The sequence below is a fragment of the Pogoniulus pusillus genome, chromosome 6 (genome assembly GCF_015220805.1).
Source record: "Pogoniulus pusillus isolate bPogPus1 chromosome 6, bPogPus1.pri, whole genome shotgun sequence".
Taxonomy (NCBI): Eukaryota; Metazoa; Chordata; class Aves; order Piciformes; family Lybiidae; genus Pogoniulus; species Pogoniulus pusillus.
The window spans coordinates 44,587,541-44,606,330 of record NC_087269.1 but is presented as its reverse complement, the minus strand read 5'-3'; the positions used below and the strand labels follow the sequence as shown (position 1 = coordinate 44,606,330).

The following is an 18,790-nucleotide window of genomic DNA, read 5'->3' as shown; positions in this document are numbered from 1 at the left end:
TTTGCACACACTTTAATGAGACATGCAAGGCTCAGGATGGAATTTCCTTGGCACCTATTACATTACATGTGCATCCAAAGGGTCTATGGTTTGAGCAGTCTCTTGGGTTGGGCAGCAGGTAATACAACCCACGCAGAGCTCTATTTATTCCTGCGACGCAGCTAGGATGTGTTACACCTGAGGCAAACTGCACCTCCAGACTCTTAAAATAATGCTCACCTTTTCCATCTACAATGATCTTCTGCATTTTGAAATTCCCCTCAATCTTGTCCCTGATGGACAAATTTATTTCTCATGGGTTTGTCAAAAGTGACTTTGTGCATGAGATATCAACTCTGACAACCAGAGTGGTTGTAGCCTGCTTTGTCAGGGAAATAAGGACTATGACCTCATGCAGTTGAGTTGGCCTCTCACTGAAGACTGATGATTTGGTTGACTGCTTGTGAGTAGTTCTGCTGAGATAGAAGCTGGAACTGGCACTTTTACCATGGTGATCTTGGGAACGCAGGAAATTACCTCAGGGGACAGATGCAACTGTGGTCTGAAGGGAATCACGAAAGAAGGGTCTGTGTATCATATGAGTGGTGGCTGGCAGGATGGCAGTTAGAGCTTTCCTAGCAGAGCTGCTCCTTTGACTTGATCCTTTTGTCTTAATAGGCTTTCTCTTGAAGTTCTTAGCCTGGGCATCACTTGGCATTATGGAAACTGAACAACCTCTCTTTAACCGAGTTGTCTTGCTTTACTGTCATTAACAAAAGAATTCCATAGGCAGGAGTCGCTTTGGTGTTGTTCTATCACCACTCTTCATAAACAGCCATAGCCACGTTACCAAATCAATTGTATTTCATCAGGCAAAAGAGTGCACAAGGGACATAACTCCACAGGTGCCAGCAGAATGAACATTAAATTGGTGTAAATATGAAGAGGATCAGAATAGCAAGGAGGCTCACTGCTACTGCTGAATTTCTTTTACTCTGCCTCGGATTACACTCCCCCCACCTCTTGTTTCTGTAACAAAGGCAAGTTAAGGTTTTGGTTTGGAGGTATCTTTACTGAAAGGATTTTGTAACTAACACCAGACCAGATTTCCAGGACTGAGAACAGCAGCTTTTCTGAGAATCAAATTATGTGGCACATTACAGTCCATGCTTTAGAAAGAGTATTCCTAGTTCTAAGTCTGTATATAAGAAGGTCTTTTCCTACCTGTTTGTGAGGATAAACGTTAATGTGGCACTTGATACATTCTTGTCCCATATTGGCCCAGGAGTTTCCACTCATCCATTTTCTCTTGCATTTGGGGCATTTATATTCACCAAAGCAGCGTTTCTTGCCCTGATACGGAGTCAGGCCTTCTCCTTTTGGACGAGCCTATAAAACAAAGGGAAGGAGCAATCAGTGACCAAAAAGAGTGGGAGAGTAGGAGGAAAGTAAGGTTCTTTTAACTGGGATACTTTGGGCAAAACACACTGGAAGCAGGCATGAAGGTTGTATCTCTTTAATGAAGAGTTCCTATGTTGAAGCTAGAATTTAACAGTTTGGAGTGCTACTTCTGTAAGAGATATACAGAGGTTCTGACCTGTAGTGCTTGTGATGCTGAACATGGTATTTAGAAATGTGCCCGTGTGCTTTTTGCAATTAATAGCTTTAATATCCATTCAATTTATAAATATGTAAAGGGTGAGTGTCAGGAGGATGGAGCCAGGCTCTTCCTAGTGATGCCTGGTGACAGGACAAGGGGCAATGGATGGAAGCTGAGGCATAGGGAGGAGGAATTTCTTTGCTCTGAGGATGACAGAACACTGGACAGGCTGCCCATGGGGGTTGTGGAATCTCCCTCTCTGAAGACACTCAAAGCTTGCCTGGACAGGTTCCCATGTGATCTGGTATAGATGACCCTGCTCTGGCAGAGGGCTTGGGCTAGATGATCTTTGAAGGTCTTGTCCAGCTCCTGACATTCTGTGATTATGCTAAAATCATCTTGGAGTAGATATTGCTAATATTACATACAGCATCTAGAGAAGTAGCTCCATATTGAAGGATTGTATTGTTTAATTAGATCTTTGTCACTAGAATCTATAATCAAGAAAGCTTTCTAAAATTCAGCCTCTCAGCATGGAAATATTGGCAAGTCATTCGTGTGTGGATGTGTGTTCTTAGGTGGGAGTGCACCAAGAAGGAACTGAGTGTGAAGGAAAGACATAGTTTTGATTAGTGGCAAGAACTAATTTTATGAGCTTCACTGGGTTTTTCTGCTTTTGGCAAATGATTTGACTAATTTTTACATTTTTAAGGCAATAGGAAGGTATTCCCAAATGGATGGTAGCAGATTGGACAATGAAATTACCCAAACAGTTTTACTTCTTCTAAATCCACTCACTAAAATGGTGTTGCACTTGACCAAAAAAAAGGGTAAGATACATAACATGTTAATAGGTTAAATTGAAGGTGAGAAGTGCAACTGTCTTAAGAACAGCTCTACAGAATGAAGGTGAAGCTGTTTCCTAAGAGTTTCTAAGCAGGTGTTGAAATACTGCCTGTGTTTGTGCCACATTTTGCTTCTTGTCTAGTGGGAGTTACTTTGCCTTTGTTATGCCTCTGTGGTCTTTACTTGTTTGTGGTTGAGGTTTTTTTCTGATCTCAGATGAAGTTTACAGAAATTAAATCATCCATTGTGCTGGCCTGTCTTTGTTTCAGGAGCTTGTATAATTTCTTAGTGTGTAGATCCAAATTCCTTTCCATGTGAGCACATGGGTTGAAATAGCAGGTGATTGGCAGAAGCCCTGAGCTTGGAAGAAGCCCTAAAAGCAAAGCTCTGGTAGCTGATGGAGGTGATTTACACTGTGGTGCCTTCAAGGCTGCACATGGAAGAAAGGGAAAAGAAACTTTCAGTGTGCTACCCCCATCCTGCACCATTTTGGAGAGCGGATGAGTAGGAGCCCACAAACATACTTTGGTCCCCCTTTTTTTTGTCCTATTTGCCTTTAATTTATTTTTTTTGTGGTTTCAGTGAACTACATTCTCTGTTTTTCATGTTTATTCCTCAGCATAACAACATTCTGAAACAATCAGATGCAGCAGCAACCTGCTACAAATTGGCAAATATCTGGAATTTGCTTCACCACACACCATCTGACAACCCCCTGTAAACAGTCTGGCTTGTAGCAAAGATAAAGCTGACACTAAAATACACATACTTACAGAGTATTGCTTAGAAGAGTGAAAAATCAGTTCATTGGAATAATAAAAGCATTTGGACTTCTATGGCTAAATGAGTGTTGGCAAGCAGCCAGCATGATCCTCTGATCCATGGTGTCCCTTGACAAGGATGGGAGCTTGTAATTCAAGGTAGGGCAGGAAAATGTCAATTTATAGAGACATCCTTATTCTGGGCACTTCATTTGGCTCTGTCTCTGAGGAACTTGTGGTACAATTCAAGTCAGTGTAAGAAGGAGCCACATGCTCTTTTCATTTAGAAATTCTCATGGGACTGAATAGGAGCTCTGGGCACAGGGAGCTTCCACGGTGGAGAGACGCTTCAATTGAGGCTATGTTACTGAACAGAAGGCAAGTTATTACTCATTCTCAGTTTCAGTCCCACTGCACTTGCACCACCTCCTGCAGTCAGACCTGCAAATGAAGCTTCGCTACCCTGAGTCCTCTCAGAAAATGTGCTGGTCAGAGGGCAGATTATTTCCAAAAGTAACAGCACTGACTTGGGGAGACAGCAGCCTGAGAAGTCTTGAAAACGTTTACCAACAATATTCAAACATAACACTCCCCCTGCAGTATGTTATGCCAGCCACAAAGAGCAGTTAAACAGTCAGACTCCCGCAGCAATATGTTGCGCAAAGCACAATCTGCAAGCAGGGGAAGCTTTCAGATGTGGTCACTTTGATCAGGCTGATAACTGTAGGTCAGGCAGCAGACTTCAAACACCGATGCTCTGCCCTTACAAGTGCAAAAGAGGGCACGGAAGATGCTAGCTGGCGAAGCCTTTTGTGGCACAGCCAGGCAACAGAAACGGAGACTTCTCAAATTAGAAGCTACTTTTAACGTCTGTCGCCCTCTGAGTTGCTCAGTAAATTGGAAATAGAACCAGGGAAAGCAGAGAGAAGCCCTGACTCTGGCAATCATTTCCTGTTAGAGTAGCCAGATGAGACTTCTGATTTATTTTAACTCTGTGGCTGTCACAGCTCCCTCCTCAGTTGGTGAATTGAATTAATTTACTGGCAAAGCTACAAGGTTCTCTGTAGGTGCTTCAGCGCTCTGCTGTATGGATGTTTATACTTTGCCCTGACAGACATTATTTTCCTTCCCATATCTTCAGTTTCCCAAACCGAGCCCCACAGGGAGTTTGAATTCTCAAACAAACAAGTTCATTTTCTCTAGTGAGACACATCATTAGGAAGCACTGAGAGCAGCAAAGGCAACCCTCCAACTCCCTCCACCCTTCGGGTCCAAGCAAAACAAAAATGTATCAGTGTTTGATTGGAAGGCAGAAGCTGAGTGGGACACACTGATGGGCTGGGAGCGGTGGGGCTGGGTGTTTTCTATATTGTCAGGGCTTTTTCAAAGGTATTTTTCTTTTTTCTCCTGTCTGTGGATTCAGCAGCAGCACAGCTGAATTACATAAACATTTCCAAAGAACAGCCTGCTCCTTGGCACAGAAGCAGCCAGCCCTGCCTGGCAGGGTGCTCAAGCACCCGGCTGCTCTGTGACAGAGGTGTCTTAGTGTTCATCCAGCTGGAGGGCAAGAACTGCTTTCATCAAAGGTTCTTCTTAACTAAGTGCCAAAAAAAGAGTGAGAAGACACATTTTGACTTTTGATATTGAATGTGAGATTTATCTTGTTTAAAACATTAATCTCCTATTCCCTTCCTACCCTGGCTTGATCTGAATAGTCTTTATTATTCACCCTCAGTTGAGGTTTAGGTCCTGTAACTTTCTTGCTGAGCCATTTCTTTCATTCTTTCTTCAGATAGGGATTTCTGTATGTTCCAAGGCAACACAGCAAAGTTATGCCCCTATTCATAATGGCAAAATATTTTGTTGTCAACATGTTGTCCCATTTCCTTTAAGCTTGGTCCCTTTCTCCTATTTGGTCTGGTTTCTGCCCTTGGCTGCAGAAGGTTGGGGCAATCTCCTTGTTGTTGAGTTTTGAAATAAGACTGGAACTAGGTTACAAACTGTAATGTAAACATTAAAAAAAAAATGTTTTCAGCAATGTCTGGGAGTTGACAATTTTTTGTCTGTCCTGATTTTTGACTGGCAAGGACCAGAAGCCAGCCACTGTATATGTCTCAATGTCCTCTTCTGAGACTTTCTCTGGCTATGTGACAGGGCTGACTATGGTTCTCCTACATTTCTGTGTATCTTCAGGCCTACATTTCAAAGATCTTTTGTTTTAATGCAGCCAGGACAGGTAGGCCTTTGGGGATGATCAAAACCAAACAGATTTGTCTAGAAGGACCAGAAACTACCCATTACCTGCATTATGTCTCATAGTCCAGTTCTAGGTCTATGCGAGAGATTCTTTGTGCAGCTTTGACTCCAGAAACCAGCAGGGGATTTGCAGGGGGGAGAACCTGCCTTCCTTCCTTCCTTCCTTGGGGTGCCCCTTCTCTCATGCCTTGCAAACTGAAACCAGCCTTGGACTCGTGTTTTTAGCTCACAGGCTGAATAGAATCATAGATAGAATCAACCAGGTTGGAAGAGACCTCCAAGATCATCCAGTCCAACCTAGCACCCAGCCCTAGCCAGTTAACTAGACCATAGCACTAAGTGCCTCATCAAGGCTTTTCTTGAACACCTCAAGGGACAGCAACTTCACCACCTCCCTCTGGCCACTAGCAGTTAGACAAATGAAAGGACCTTGCCTTCTGATTTGAGACAGCAGTACATCACCTTGGTCTCCCAGACAAACGTGAAGACAAATGAAATAATCACTCCAGACCTACCTAGCCAATGCACACACTTGCCTAAGCTATATCCAATGTATGGTTTTCATGTTTGTTTTTATTCATGGCCTAAGAATGAAAACGACACTGATATTCCATTCTTCACTGACACCCAGCTGCCTCTAATTTTTGTCCTCTTCCTTTCTTCAGCCAAAACTCAAATTGGCCATTATAAGATTTTAAAAGTGTTTAAGTTGAGCTTTTCTGCTGGTAACCAGCCAGCCAAGCTCTCTCTCAACCTATTGGATTGTGCATCTCAGAGGAATCTGCCAAATTGTTTGGCAGCAGTGGACATAAAAAAAGACTCTTTGCTTCCCCTAGACAATTCTCTCAAAGTATCTGTTTGCAGAGTCAGCAAAACCAAAACAAATCCCTTCACAGGCCCTGCCTAAAACTTGACTCATTATAAACAAGGGCCAGAGTTCCCTCAAACTGCAATGCAGAGGAACAATTTATTTAGGGTTCTTCTCTTCATCTTCCCTTGAGTTGGCACTGCACAGCTGAAAGGCATACAACACAAGGGGAAGACAGTGTGCATGACACTGGCAGGTGGATCCCTTTCCTAGAAGTCTGTAGGTATGATTCAAAAAAGCAGAAAAGCAGTGATAGCAAACAACAGCTTCATATGCTCACCATGTCCCAAGTGGTTTGCAGGAATGAGAGGAGCAGACCTGTGTTTTGAAGTGTGAGCTATAGAGTGCTCTCAAATATGAGTCAGCACAACTAGGAGATAGCATAAAAAAAAAACCCTAACGCTCTTATTTTGTGCTACTGTACATGCATACCTTTGAGAGAGATGAAATTATGATAAAGCATACCCAAAATGTTCCATTAGAAAAGGAGAAGTCGTGTGTTAGGTCTGGCTTGGCATAGTGGGTGTTCTGGCATTCTAGTGCTGACTGTGTAGCAAGCTGTAGAGTGCTGGGGAACTGGCTGAACTTCTCTGACCACCTTCAGCGATGCGTAGGCTATGTAGAGAATGAGGACACACTTGCACACTTCAGCCAGAATGGCCTACTAAAGGGAATTCTTAGATTGGTCAACTTTTCTCCCTTCTCCTTCCTGACTTTTGTATATATTTAAATCTGAATATCAACAGAGTAGGCAGACACACAGAGAAGTTATGTATAGCAAATTAACTCCGACATAGCTGGTCTTGTTTCCCTTGCTGTGTGTAGTCCAAGCCACTGGTGTATGGTATTGCTTGTCTGTGACACTGAAGACTTCAAATGAACTACTGCTAAATCTTTTAGTAGTACAAGCAACACAGGAAGAATGTTTAGTTAATACAGAAACCAAAGTAATGCTTTGTTACAGCCTTCTTGTCTCTAAGATAATTTATGCATTAGTGATATGAAGGAAATCTTACTTGTAAGACTGTTTATGCTCTTTCTGTGTCTGCTTGGTGCTCCAGGGGTCAACATATTCTGCTTTTGATAGTAGTATATCTTTGCCTTATGTGGACAGCAATTTCACAGACAAGTGTATACAGAAATTTGTCCCTTCACACATTTCTTCAATTATTTCATCTTCATACATTTATCTCTACTGAGCATAAATACAATTGTCTACTTTGTTGGCCCTGCAGTTACTCTCTTTCTAGCAGAGTGGTCTTCAGAGTGGAACACAGTCACAGTATCACCAAGGTTGGAAGAGACCTCATAGATCATCAAGTCCAACCCTCCTTCAGGAACAGAACATTTACACAAATCATACCAGTTTGTGCAGTTCATACAAGCCACAATGATATTAGTCTTTTCATTTTGCTTGAACAAATACCCTACTTCTGCATCTACAAACATCTTCATTCTCTAGGTCTTACTCTTAGGGGAAGCATCTCAATTAAGCCATATCAATGAACTTTTACAGGTGAACTCTGAAGTGGTGGAAGACCAGTTTTATGTTTGTTATTCTAACAGATGCTTATGCATCTCTCAATTGCTTTGAACAATCAGTGTTGCCAAGACATTCTACGTTAAATGCAATTTTGGTGTCATTTCCACAATGGTAAACCAAAAGTAAAATTTGGCAGTTGCTTGTTACTAATAACACACACATGGTTTCTGATAATGATTAAAGCAATAGGCATGGCTGTCATGGACAAGCTGATCAAAGCCTCCAAATGCAAGAAGCTGGCTTGGCAAACATGCTAATATTTAAATTAAAATCTGGGGGTTTTTTGAATCCTGGCCATGCATTTTGGAACAAAGTCTTCTGCTACAAAATGCCCAGTTGAGCTGATCACTTGAACCAACAAAGATACATAATATTTTTGTGCTAAGTCTGCTTAAAGCACAATATTTGCAGAATTGCCAAATATTAGCAACTATCTGATGTGTTAACTGCTAAAAATGGAATGCTTTAAGAAGTCAATAGTATGGGCTTCCTTTGCAAATCCTAGTCAGCACTCAACAGCTAGTATATATAGAGAAAACATCTGAAAGCTCAGCACCGTAAATACTGAGGAAACAACTGTAGTAAATAATAGTGAGCTATTGTCTTAGGCTTTTCTCTTAATTAAACTACTTGGAGGTTTTGGCAGAAGCAAACTGTAATAGGAAGGGATTTGGGAAGGAGAGTTATGTGATTATGAGACTGGTTGGTCTCTTCTGCCAGGCAACTAGCAACAGAACACGGGGACACAGTCTCAAGTTGTGCCAGGGGAAATATAGGCTGAATGATAGGAGGAAGTTCTTGACAAGAGAGAGTGATTGGCATTGGAATGGGCTGCCCAGGGAGGTAGTGGAGTCACCATCCCTGGAGGTGTTCAGGAAGAGCCTGGATGAGGCACTTAGTGCCATGGTCTAGTTGAGTGGCTAGGGCTGGGTGCTAGGTTGGATTGGATGATCTTGGAGGTCTCTTCCAGCCTGGTTGATTCTATGATTCCTGTCTGACCTTGATCAGCTCATGTAATTGGACTATAGCATTTGTAGCAGGGAGAGGTCCTTTTGCTGTTCCCTGCCATTTCTGTGTTTTTTCATGACACTGTCTAACCACTTTGGGCTACATACCACAATGTACCTTGTGTAGTGCAACCCTGAACTTCATCTGAGCCATCTAAGCACTGTTACACCAAGTACCTTTCAGTCAATCATTTCCTACAAGAAAATTTGGGTGTATAATGTATGAGAAAGAAACATGTTCTCTCTAGATGAAGCTTGTCAGTGGAGTCTTAAGAGGAGATGAAATACCCTTTGCATTCAAAATTCTAACTCAGTATTTTGTTTTGTTTTCTGGGTGTTGGCATCAATTTTCCAGCTGTTAGAATTTCAGACAGTATGCTTATGCATTCAGTTACACTATATACAGGGAAAGAGGCAATGATCAGTTTTTGAATGTGCTTGGTAGGCTTTCAGAGCCACAGAACTCACCTAACTCTACCTCAATCTCCTGTTAAGAAAAGCTGCAAATAATTATCTTGGTTAATTCTGCTTCAGGGACTGACTTTAGCTGTGCATGCAACTCTTTGCACGGTGAATGACTGTGAAAGATAGTTTTGCAAGTATTGCATAACTTGGTCTAACCCAGAACCTAAAGATTCAAGAACAGGGAAAGAATAGTCTTTGCCTCTTACGAATGTGGAGTTAACTGCTGAAATGTAAACGAAATGTTAACTTGTAGAACAAAGCAAGCATACTGGGAAAAAATCTCCCCCTAGAAGAATAGTGTTGAGAAAACTGTTGGCACTCTATTATTTAATGCAATATGAAAGAAAAAAAAGGGTTGGGTCTACAAGTAGGGATGGAGAGTGCCTAAATGAACCTGAGTCTCTGTTGTGTGTCATACAGAAAGCAGAGATTTGCATATCCAGTTAGGCATGTGGAAAAGTTAAAATTGCACTAGCCTGCTGGGGTGCAGTGAAGAGCTTCTTTTCAGTGTTACACGATCATATTCTTCCTAACAGCTTGAGATAAAAGGAAGTAGTTGAAATCTTTCTTTCCCTTCTCTGATACAAAATTTGCCATGCTGAATTAATTATGAGGAAGCTAGGAATGTATTCATTTTAATAGTTTCCTGATGTGTGGACTTTTTTGTCCCTCTTGATCTGTTGCTTGAAAACACAATGGCAATACCCCTTCCTCTCTCCCTCCCCCTTCTCCTCTGATAGAATACTACATAAAATATGTTGGTGTTTTTCTCAATGCCTTGGAGATTTGAAGCAGTGAGGCTCACACCCTTGCTATAATCAAACATTACTTCTTCCAAGCTGAGCTCAAGACTCATCTTTTTGGACCTGTTTAATTGGTCCACCTCAGGTGGTTTCATGTGGATTTCAGATTTATCTTAGGACTAATGCAGCACATCCAGGGCACTGATTTAGTGATGTGCTGGCAGACTTGAAGATTATGTTCTTCTGCCCTTGAAAAAGCAGTGCAATAGCTCTGATAGCTCCCTTGCCTCCACATTGGTCATGGGACCCTTCTACAGGCAAAACAGATAGGAAGGCAGACAGATGTCACTGGAGGTAATTTTATTCCAACTGAGTGGCAGGTGCTTTTGAAGCCCCAGTCAAAATGTTGGATGTTGCCCTCTTCTTCATGGCTGGTTTAAGATAGGCTTATGTAAAGTACCTGCTTGAAGAGATCTGGACTGAATTATGATGTTGATACTGTGATGGTGTTTCTTTCATTGTCATGTGTCTAGGTAAAGAGACTGCACACAGAACTAGCATCACTTCTACTGTTTGAAGGCTTTATGAAAGCTGTGTAGGAACTTTAACTGCAGAGATGTCACTTTGCAAAACAGTACTTAGCTCTTCAGGAACCATGGTAGCTTAATCTTACACTGAGTAAGCAGCTTGATAGAACTTTGGTCTGAATTGAGAGGGGAGTAGAGAAAGGATCTGTATTAAACAGGACTGTAGGTGCTGATGGAAGACAGCTTCCTCTGCTGTGTGGTTATCTATGTATTTTGGTGCCTTTATCCTTTTGTAAGGCTGGACCCACTGTGGCTTTCCCCATGCCATGTATTTGCTGGGCTACACTTGCTGAAAGTACTTTTGGGAGGGACTTGGATACCTCAGTTACCTTAAGAAGAAACTTGGGAATCTGCTACTTTTTCTTGTTACTTAGGAACACAGTCTGTGATGTTCAGGAATGTCAGGATAGACGATTGCTTTATGGTATGGTACTTTTTTTCATCCAAGGCAGCTGTTTGAAGGGCTTGGAGGACATTAATGAGGAAATTACAGTAAATATTTGATTAGAAGCTTTGACATCATTCATATACATTTGTGTGTGTGTGTAAAAAATAACAACTTGCCTAGTTTTCCAATGAAACTATGGTCATCTCAAAGCATCATCTATTTTTCTTGTAGCCCACATCAAGGTCAACATGATACAACAGATGTTTTAATACCCTTAACTGACAGAAAAATTTAAAGAACCATACAATTTCCTATGCTGACTCCTGAATAGGTTCTCATGGTGGCCAAAGAACAAACTCTCTGCTCTTGCGGGTTGGGCAAGGAGGTGTGCAGGGGAAGGTATTGCATGAGGAAAAGAAGGTAGCAAAGCAATGACTATTTAAATTCAGTTGCACTATGTAATATGAAGTATATCATCAGTAGTGTTACACCACTGACAGAATGGCTTGTTTTGCTCTGATTTGACTGTACACAGCTTGTTGTACTCTCTAGATTAATACTTTTTTCTGGTTCCCTTCACATGTGTATGAATCATAACAGCAATGTATTTCTTTTAGTCTGAACTAGAAATGCTTCTGCTCTTGTAAAGGTTTATCTCTTCAAAACAGCTCTTGGAAAGCAAAGGAAATATTGTCAAGATAAGAGCAAGTTTCAGGGGAAAGGATGTTTCTAGAACTCCCTCAGCCTTCTTCCTTCCTTCTGCTCTAAAAGAAGCAGGATTACTTACAACTACCTACTAAATCCTTAAGGGTGCAAGACCTGGTCCATGGCATATCCTGTGTACTGCACAGGAATATGTGTAACTACAATAAGGAAAACCCCACATCAAAGCACACATCGTGAGGGGATGTGATTGTATAGTTAAGGCACTGGACTGGGCCTCTGAAAGCCTGGACTTTGCTGTCTTGACTGTAGCCCCTTTGAATTTGTGGATGAGTTATTAGATCTCATTGTGCTTCAATTACTCATCTGGAGTACAGGCAGTACCAGTGCACCTCACATTCTGGAAGTGTAATTACATGTTTGTTACTACCAAAGTGAGCAGTGTGCATGAATCTTGAGTTACACAATCCTCAGATAAGTGTTCAGAACAAGAACTACTCTAAACTTGTCATCAGTGACCCTGACCTCATCTTTTGAGACAATTGTTTTAAAGGCTCTGCTTAAAAGAAGTTTGGTTTTTTTCTCTTTTATACCACATGTATTTTTAAAGATAGTACAAAAGGTACTTTTCCATTAACTGCTTGTGACATCCCCACTGACTTTGAAAAGTAAACAAAAAACCTGTGACAGAAGGTAAGGCAAGCACACATACAGTTGTTTTAAAGATTCCTAGCTAGGAAGTTCTTTATGTAAAAGATAAAGCATGAGATCTCTTTAGAACTCTTCCCACTGCAACAGAAAGCAACGCAAGGACTGCCCAACCCCTTTGTCATCTCTCCACTCCAAAGCAGCATGGTTGTGGAGACTCCCAGGACCCCAGCACATAGAACAGGCTGCGGTCTGTCCTCCTTCAAAATCAAATACCACAGTAAGAGTGTCATTGCCTCTAGCTGGAATGGGCCTTTGCTTGAACTATTAAGAAATAGGGAAAGGAAATAAAGACCAGATGAGCAACTGCCTTTCTTTTCTCCACCTCAGCCTCCTTTTCTCTCCTCCACCTTCCCCTCCCTCCCCATCCCCCCAAGATGACATACAAAAACCCTGAGTCAGCCTGCACTAAATTACAGCATTCTTTTTGAGTCTGAAAAAAACATGGTGTGCATAGCCCAAAAATGAAGCAGGACTTGTGTTGCTGATCCTCAAACAGCAGAGATGTTTTTTATCCTTATAACGTGAAAGAGTGTTGGGGTTTTTTCTGGTCCCAGTGTTCTTTCTTCTAGAAACTTATTGCCAGATCACACATAAGTGTAATGCATAGAAAAAAAACCCTATATCTTTCTGCCTAGAAGGGCCATCTGCAAGTCAGTTCGCCTCAAAAGCCCTCAAACCTCAGCTACTTCATGTGCATGACATCACTTGAGAGCTCTTCACTTGCTTTGGACCCCTATGTATGTGCAGGTGTCTGGGAGGATTTCCTGGCTGGTGTTTTGTTCTACTGTAGAGTTAGTGTCTCTATTATGAAAGAGCAGGTTTTTAACATCTTAATTGAAGGGCATTACAAACATCTCACTGTTTTAGACATAACCACGGTTTGCAGTGAGAACTTGTAAGCATACACTCCTCTAGAGGACTTGGACAACCATCCTTAGGTGAAATGTTTGTGGTAATATCTTTTCTCTTCTTAACCCATCTTGTTCCTGAAGTTATATTTGCATTTTCCACCGTGCTTCTTTTACTGCTTCCCCCCCCACACACACAATGCACAAAGCTAAGTGGAATCATTTAAAACATTGCTGTCATGCTACCAAAATTTCCCATTGGAATGGGCTGCCCAGGGAGGTGGTGGAGGCACCATCCCTGGAGGTGTTCAAGCAAAGCCTGGATGAGGCACTTAGTGCCATGGTCTAGTTGACTGGCTAGGGCTGGGTGCTAGGTTGGACTGGATGATCTTAGAGGTCTCTTCCAACCTGGTTGATTCTATGATTCAAAAGAGATCAGCAGCTGCCCAATCTTGTAACCAATTCTGTAAAATTAATGATTGATGCTTACAGCATTACAAAAGCTTTGAGCTTTTTACTGAAACTCTCGTGAAAAGAAACCAAGGCAAAGTCTTTCCTGTTGTAGTATTTTTCTTGCTCACATACAGAAATATACAATGCCTTGAAGATGAGAAAAGTTGGACTGTAATCAGTTGAGAGTAGGAATGTTAATAGGTATCTGAAATGTGGGAGAGCAATATACCAAAAATATTGGAATGAGGAGGATTTCTCACATCAGAGTAGTAAGTACACTGGAAGCAAAAAATGGCATCTAGGAGGTGACTGATGCACAGCATAGGCAAAGCCTTTTCAGTGATTCAGATTCTGCCAAGAAATGAGTCAACTGACTCCTCTTCACTACTAGTTACTTTATTCCTCTAACCTGTCACAAAGCAAGTCAGCAGAAGGACTGTCTGAAATGTTGTAGGCAACTGGCAGATCATAGGTCAAATCAAGTCACAGTTGCTGTATGCTGTGGTTTGTAGTTGTGGCTTTTGAGGTAAATAAAATCTCTTCTGTGTTGAAATAGGAAACTCATGTCTGAAACTCATCAGGCTGCCTGGCCGTACTGTAAGAAATTGTCTCTTGGACACCTGTGTCTTAGGCTTGTCTTTGAAACAAGGCAGGAGCTTTGAAATGAAGATAATTATGGGTGTTAAAATTTTTCAGTGGAAACTCTGTTCTGACCAGAATGTAGTTAGAAAGTGAAACAAAAAGGTAACTGTCTAAATGAGTGAGTAATGCAAGGGGGTGATATTTCTATTCCTTTTTTCATTATCTACTTGCCTGTTTCTTCTTCTACAAGCAAAACTATTCAACTGTTTGCAGCTTTCACACTGTTAGTACCATGGTCCCATACAGCATTTCCCATATTTAAGCACTTTATCATCAAAGACACACATAGCATTTCCTTATCATGGATACCTAAAACCTCACTTCCTCCAAGTCACTATTACAGAGAAGTAGCTGTCACCAGAGCAGTCTCATACTTGGAGCACATGATGTTGAAAGTACCCCAGATTTGTTGCTAGCAGCTGACCTAAAATGGAGGAGTAGCTTTAAGTCAACTAATAGTTCCATATTCTTTGATGTACACTGACCCAAAGCAGCATCAGATGATGAACAGGCCTTAGAGTAAATAATCTTTCTCTCCAAAGGGAGAAATTCTTTTCAGTGGGAAAAACAGACCACCACCCACCACCAGTTTGGTACCTTTTTCACTAGTGAGAACATGCTGCACCAGAAAGCATGTTAATGGCAGTTGTAGTGATCAGGGCTGCCCCGGGAGGTGGTGGAGTCACCATCCCTGGAGGTGTTCAAGAAGAGACTGGATGAGGCACTTTGTGCCATGGTCTGGTTGACTGGATAGGGCTGGGTGCTAGGTTGGACTGGATGATCTTGGAGGTCTCTTCCAACCTGGTTGATTGTATGTCTTAGGAGCACCTTTTTGCTAAGGAGCTAGTTCTGGTTTAGAGATTACACCCATCACCCTGGTCAAAATGGATGATTTCACTTTTGTCCTGGCAGACAGTTTCAGTACCCACAGGCAAATAAAGTGAGAAGCTCATTATCAAACAACAGAAAGGCTGAATACACGCTCTAATAGAAATCTCACAAGAGCAGAGGATCCACCAAGGGGCTATGTGGCACAGAAGGAATGACAAGGCTTTGTGCTATGTTCAGTACCTTTCATGGGAACATGGTTCTGACTAAGGCCATTTTAAGCTTTTCTGAAGTCTAAGGCAATTCTCCTGCTGCAGACTGAAAAGGCCACTGCAAAATGGCCTTACTGGACACAGTCTCTGTTTGCTCAAGGCTAAAAAGTGTTTATTTTTGAAAGGGTATTGTACAAGAAGTATCTGGTATAAAATGCTTGCTATAACATTTGGTGCAGATGGCTGGAAAGATGGGATTAGGATTTGGGGAAGAGAAGTATGCAGATCTTCACCATTTTTGCTATTGTTTCCCCTTTTCTCTTTCACCCTGATAGTCTTCCCATTGAGAGATGCTGAATTAAGGACAAATACATGACCCTGATATTTGAGGCAAAAGAAAAGTTCCAAGTTATTGAGACAGCCTTCTCAGGAGCTGTTAATTGTGTTTTTCATACAAAGGTACTCTGTTGCATGGGACTACTTCAGATGTGTTATTGAGTTCAGGAACAAAACCAAGCCAGTATGTAATGATAAAATCCAAGAGAAACAAGTGCATCCCACCTGGCGTACTGTAACATCTCTGAGCCTATGGGTGGTGTTCTCCCAAATCAAGGGGCACTACCAAGGCTGTGCTGTTTTGGTATGCCACAGATTCAGTCTCTTCTGTCCGTGCTGGCACAGCAGCAAGCATCTTCTAAGGCCCTTGGTTTATTTCTATCGAGTGTTTCCAAGGAGCGGTTAACTTTATCCGCTCTGCTTTGGGGGGGATGTGCAGCTCAGTGTGTGCCTGCTGAGAGGCTCAGTGTTCTGCCCAGGCTCACCACAAACCCTCCATTTAGCGAGGTGACAAGCGGCGGCCGCTCTGGGTTTCCGCTCGCTCTGGCTGAGCCAGCGCCATGGCTTCATCATCCTCAGCGCAGCTGCCCCTTTGTGTGCTCGGGCGTAATAGATAGGCCTTGGGAGGAAGCTGGCACAGGTGTGCCACAGGGCCAGGACTTGGCCAGGGACACTGCCTCAAGTGTGCGCGCACGTCTCCCCACACACAGGTCTTGTGTTTGGTCTTGGCTGCAGCCTTCAAGGGCTGCCTTGTCACGGCACAGACAATGGTGTTTCCCTGCCTCCTGGCCGGTGCTAAGCAGAATAATCCCCTTCCTCAGCCTTAATGCCACGGCAGAAATGCCATCCTTACTCTGTAATGCTGCCCTTTGTCTGCTTGGTGGGAACAAAGAAAGCATTCACTGGGTAGAAGACAGGCAGAGGGCCTCAGGAAAAGCCCTTTGAGGGGGCAGAAAAAGTTCTTCAGTCATACTTTGTACTCCAAGAGAGCTGCTGTTAGTTTGCAGGTCTGACCAGCCTGGAGAGAGAGGGCTGTCTTGGATGGACATCTCCAACCTGGCTTGCAGAGCAAACTCAGGTTAATTTTTCAGGATGATGGACTACCAACAAATGAGCTTTCTTCCAAGGCAGCCCCAACTTCAGTAACTGTGCAGGCCTGCTCGTCAGCTGATTTCACTCTGATGGCATGCACCTGTGAGCACTGAAAGAGCTGCCAGAGGGCATTGCCAGACCACTCTCTGTCATCTTTGGTAAGTCATAGGGACAGGAGAGGTGCCTGGGGATTGCAGGAGGGCAAACGTCACTCCAGTCTTCAAAAAGGGTGAGAAGGAGGACCCAGGGAACTATAGACTGGTCAGCCTCACCTCTGTCCCCAGAAAGGTAATGGAGCAGCTTATCCTCAGCGCTTTGCTTAGCCACATCAAGGACAAGAAGGTCACTGGGAGCAGTCAGCATGGTTTTACAAAGGGGAAGTCATGTTTGACCAAGCTGATAACCTTCTATGAGGATGTAACTAGATGGATAGGTGATGGAGGAGCAGTGGATGTGCTTTACCTTGGCTTCAGTAAAGCATTTGACATTGTCTCCCACAGCATCCTCATAGCTAAACTGAGGAGGTATGGTCTGGGTGATGGAGTAGTGAGGTGGATTGGGACTGGTTAAAGGAAAGAAGTCAGAGAGTTGTGGTCAATGGGACAGAGTCTAATTGGAGGCCTGTAACTAGTGCAGTCCCTCAGGAGTCAGTACTGGGGGCAGTATTGCTTAATGTATTCATTAATGACCTGGGTGAGGGCATGGAGTGCACTGTCAGCAAGTTTGCTGGCAACACCAAGCTGGGTAGAGTGGCTGCCACACTGGAGAGTTGTGTTGCCATTCAGAGAGATTTAGACAGGCTGGAGAATTGGGCAGGGAGAAGTTCAACAGGGGCAAGTGTAGAGTTGTGCACCTGGGAAAGAATAATCCCATGTATCAGTATAGGTTGGGGACCGACTTGCTGGTCAGTGCTGAGCAGTGAAGGGGAGCCAGCAGTGTGCTCTTGTGGCCAAGAAGGCCAATGTCACTCTGGGGTGTATTAGAAGGGGTGTGGCTAGTAGGTCGAGACAGGTTCTTCTTCCCCTCTACTCTGCCCTGAGGCATCATCTGAAGTATTGTGTCCAGTTCTGCCCCCCATCTCCCCATTTCAAAGAGGACAAGATGCTGCTTGAGAGAGCCACTAAAATGATTAAGGAAGTTGAACATCTTCCTTATGAGGAGAGACTGAGAGAGCTGGGGCTCTTTAGCTTGGAAAGGAGACAGCTAAGGGCTGATCTGATTAATGTTCATAAATACATAAGGGTGAGTGCCAGGATGGAGCCAGCCTCTTCTCGGTGATGCCCAGTGACAGGACAAGGGGCAATGAGTAGAAGTTGAGGCATAACAGGATCTATGTGAACCTGAGGAGGAATTTTTTCACTATGAGGGTGACAAAGCACTGGAATCAGCTGCCCAAGGGGGCAGTGGAGTCTCCCTCTCTGGAGATATTCAAGAACCATCTGGATGCATTCCAATATGATCTGCTCTAGGTGATCTTGCTCTGGTAGGAGGGCTGGACTAGATGATCTTTTGAGGTCCATTCCAGCCCCTGACATTCTATGATACTTCTACTGGATGCAAATGTATCAACTACAGCCTATGGAAGAGACCAAGCCCTTATGGCAGTTTGCTCAGTCAGCAGATGACTCCTCACAAACAGCATTGGCTCCTTGCCCTTCACTGTTGCATTAAAGTAGCTGGCTCTGTGTAGCACCATGTAACCAAGAACATTCCACTCTATTGAAAATGGATCCAGTAGTCTTCTAAACATCACATTACCTAGTAGCTAAGCAGAAGCTCACTTGGAAAGCTCCACTCAGAGTGGAGAGTAGATGTGGTTGAGGTGGTTAACGCTGGGATATTTGTGATACGAAGACTGCTTCAATGGAGATCTGGGCAAGCTTTAGAATCTCAAACAACCTTTTGTCTCTATTTCAAATTGTCCTTTAATGAGGCTGTGTTAAAGCTTTACCATACCTCACT

General features: G+C 43.0%; 1 protein-coding gene across 1 annotated transcript in view; it reads right to left on the bottom strand.

The window, feature by feature from the left end:
- Positions 1 to 18,790, bottom strand: part of ZCCHC24 (zinc finger CCHC-type containing 24) — a 113,328-nt gene that overhangs the window by 18,528 nt on the left and 76,010 nt on the right. Inside the window, exon 3 of the mRNA XM_064145436.1 lies at positions 1,204 to 1,368. Coding sequence (XP_064001506.1) covers positions 1,204 to 1,368 — 165 coding nt within the window. The remainder of the gene's footprint in view (positions 1 to 1,203; positions 1,369 to 18,790) is intronic.